Below are 3260 nucleotides of genomic sequence, written 5' to 3'. Positions count from 1 at the left end.
GAGTGGACTTCCTTGGGGCTGAAGGTGGAGTATGGGGTTGAGGTGAAGTCTGTTACTCAGCAATGTTTTAGGTATTTGCTGAGGATTACCTACACGTCAGGTGCAGTTTCAGGAATGGAGATTCTGTAGGGGAAGGAACAAAGCCCCTCTTCTCAGACATAGACAGCTTTTAAGGTGGTTCAAAGACCCTAAAGCTGGAGGGGTATAGGGAAGACTGGCCAACACTTGCTCAGCAGACCTTCTGGTAGTGGGTGCTAAAGAGCCTGAACAGGGGAAAGACTGACCCCAAGGAGATGAAAAAAAAAGTCATAAATTTGCTTACCGTGGCCTTCAACTTTGTAAACCAACAAATCCAGGAATCCAGATGTTTTGTTCTGCATCTTAGCCAGAACCTGTGCTAATTTCTGAATTCAAATATCCCCCTCAAACAAGTTTCTTCCTACAGATCAAGGAGGAGGTCCAGGGATGACAGCCTTAGGGGCACAGCACAGTAAATAAAGTCTAGGTGATGATGGGTGGTGACAGCGGTTCAGCCAGGTCCTTGCACAGGTTAAGCCTCTGCCTGTGGCCCCGGCATCCCATATGGTTGCAGGTTCGTGCCCTGGATGTGCCTCTTCTGATCCAGCTCTCTGATCCGGCCTGGGAAAGCTGTAGAAGATGGCCCAAGTGCTTGGGCCCCGCACCCGCGTGGGAGACCCCAAAGAAGCTCCTGATTCCTGGCTTCAGATTAGCTCAGCTCTGGCCATTGGGGCCATTTGGGGAGTGAACCATCGGATGGAAGACATCTCTCTCTGTATCTCCCTCTGATTGTATCTCTGCCTCTCAAATCAATAAACACTAAAAAACAAACAAACAAACAAAAACCCAAAAACTCACTACATTTGGAAAAAAAAGAAGAGAGAGAAGGCTGAGAATGGGTTTGAAGATGAGTTCATGAGCAGACAGAAGGGATCCCACGAACATGGACAGGAAACTCAAAAGGCCACGTGCTTTTATGGAAATCCAAGTGATGGGTAAAGATAGGGCCGGCACTCGTCGGCTGTAAGATGCGGTAAGAATCCCTCATCCCTTATCATTTAAAACACCAAGAAACCTTAAAGACAGACTAAAAAAATTTCTGTCAACACAGAGTGAAAGTTCTCGTCGGTCACCAGGGACTATCCCACGTCTCCAGAGGGCAGATTCGTCTTCGCGGAAGCAGGCCCAGTTTCGCCGAAGCAAGTCACTCGACACCACCAAGTGCACAACGTCCAGGGTAGGGCATACTGAATTTGAGGTCCTGAGTCTGCGGGTTCTACCATGAACAACAGCGGGACCCCGGAGTGGCAAGTGCGTTTCCTCGGGCGTAATCTAGAGCAGCCACCCCTAACCGAAGGTCGCGACGTCCACATTAAGACACTGCTGAGGGGTTTTTGTCCCCCCCATGTTCTCACTGGTGGGGAAAACAACAGGGGCAGGCTTGAGGTCTCTTTCACGGTTGCATGGACGGACAGAAAACCCTTGGGATTCATCTAACGAAAAGGCGAACACAACTCCCCAGGGTATCCCAGCCCCTGGCTCTCTCAGACCTCAACGACAGATGCGCCGAAACCCGTCACTGGCGATTTGCACACCCGGTTGCGGTGCATTGTGGGGTTGGTAGTCCAGGCTGGGGCACGACTACAGGCCGACGAAGCCACAGAACTACATTTCCCAGTAAGCCCCGCGAGCTGCGTGCCGTGTGCGTGTGACACGAGACTTCCGGACGAGCCAGGGGCGGGGCCGCGGCGGAGGCAGGGGTGAGGCGTCGGCATGCAGCGCCCCGGGCCCTTCAGCACCCTCTACGGGCGGGTCCTGGCCCCGCTGCCCGGGCGGGCCGGGGGCGCGGCCTCCGGCGGAGGCGGGAATAGCTGGGGCCTCTTGGGCTCCCACGTGCAGCCGCCGGGGCGTGCACAGTCTGGGACCCGCGGCGCCACCGGCACCGCCAGCACCAGCGGCCTGGACGCCAACAACGTCTGCCCGGCCCCCTCCGCGATGTCCAAGGCCGAGGAAGCCAAGAAGCTGGCGGGTCGCGCCGCGGTGGAGAACCACGTGAGGGTGAGCAGTTCAGGGCGTCTGTCTTAAGCGTGGAGAGCTCGTGCCATTGCCTGGGCGCGGCTGGTTCCTGGCAAGGCAAGGGGCCGCGCGAGGCGGGAGAGGGCGTGCACTTTACCCGAGTTTGGGAGCCTGTTCTCCGCTCCTTCAAAGCTTGTTGGGCGTGGAATTGCCTAGGGGAGAGTCCCTTAAAAATTGAGCTTTCCGAAGACTGCTCGTCCAGCTGGAAGCGTTTGCAAAGTGGAGCGTGGCGGTGTCGGGTGTTTGGAGTGGGGACTTGGAGGCACCTGCCGCCTGGCCTCCATATCCAGCACCCTGGGCTGTCTCCAGGTCCTTGCCTCTCACTGTCCCGGGAAGCGCGCGCTCGCCGCGTTTTGGAGGGAAAGGGAGACCGAGCCGAAGGCGGAAACCAGGAACTTTAAACCTCCTCCCTTTGACAGGGCCGAGTGGACCCTTTGGAAGCTTGGCGGATCCTGTCCTTAAGGGAGGGCTGCGAAGATGGTCACCTGTCACCCCAGTGAGGACGTGGCCCCGCTTGTGTGTTAAGTGGCAGGTGTGGGGCTATCGTAGTGGAGCCTTTTAACCCATGTGGGTTTGCTGTCACCGTCCGGTTAATTATCTTAATGGTAGGGCTTTGTGTGTGGCTGAGTGGAGTATTTCTGCCCCATGGTGGAGTTTCTTTGGCCTTGTTGGCGTTCTCTCTTTTCTGTTACTTAGAAAGTGGTGTCAGGTTCCCTTTTCCTTCTGATCACAGTTTTTCACATTGGTTAATGCTTTCCTGTGCAGAAGGATTTTGCACAGTGATGTCTTCTGAGCTTCACTACAGGGACCAGTGTGATAACCTGGGGCTCAGTGTGTTTTGTAGAAGGGATGGCCAAACCAGGTCACTCCTGTTCCAGAGCCCTTCCACCTGTTCCACTGCTGACCTGTTCTACTGTGGCTCTGTTGCAAGTCTGGTTAGCAGTAGAATTTTCTATGGCAGTTAACAGAGACTTTGGGCTCTGTATTTTGGGATTCCATTCCTCAGGTAAAATTGGCACAGTAAGCTGAACATTCAAAATACCTGCATAAGTGAGTAGTTAATAGCAGGACAAATGAAGTCTTTATGGTTAGAAACAGACCCATCCATTTTTTTTTCTGTTAAACTTTTTTGTTGTTGTTGTTGAGGACCTATGTATTTAAAAGGC

General features: G+C 54.0%; 1 protein-coding gene across 1 annotated transcript in view; it reads left to right on the top strand.

The window, feature by feature from the left end:
• Positions 1–1738: 1738 nt before the first annotated feature.
• RPIA (ribose 5-phosphate isomerase A) overlaps positions 1739–3260 on the top strand; it is a 30511-nt gene continuing 28989 nt past the window's right edge. Inside the window, exon 1 of the mRNA XM_002709617.5 lies at positions 1739–2076. Coding sequence (XP_002709663.1) covers positions 1792–2076 — 285 coding nt within the window. The 5' untranslated portion in view covers positions 1739–1791. The remainder of the gene's footprint in view (positions 2077–3260) is intronic.

This window comes from Oryctolagus cuniculus, chromosome 2 (genome assembly GCF_964237555.1).
Source record: "Oryctolagus cuniculus chromosome 2, mOryCun1.1, whole genome shotgun sequence".
Taxonomy (NCBI): domain Eukaryota; kingdom Metazoa; phylum Chordata; class Mammalia; order Lagomorpha; family Leporidae; genus Oryctolagus; species Oryctolagus cuniculus.
This window is presented reverse-complemented; position numbering and strand designations above follow the sequence as displayed.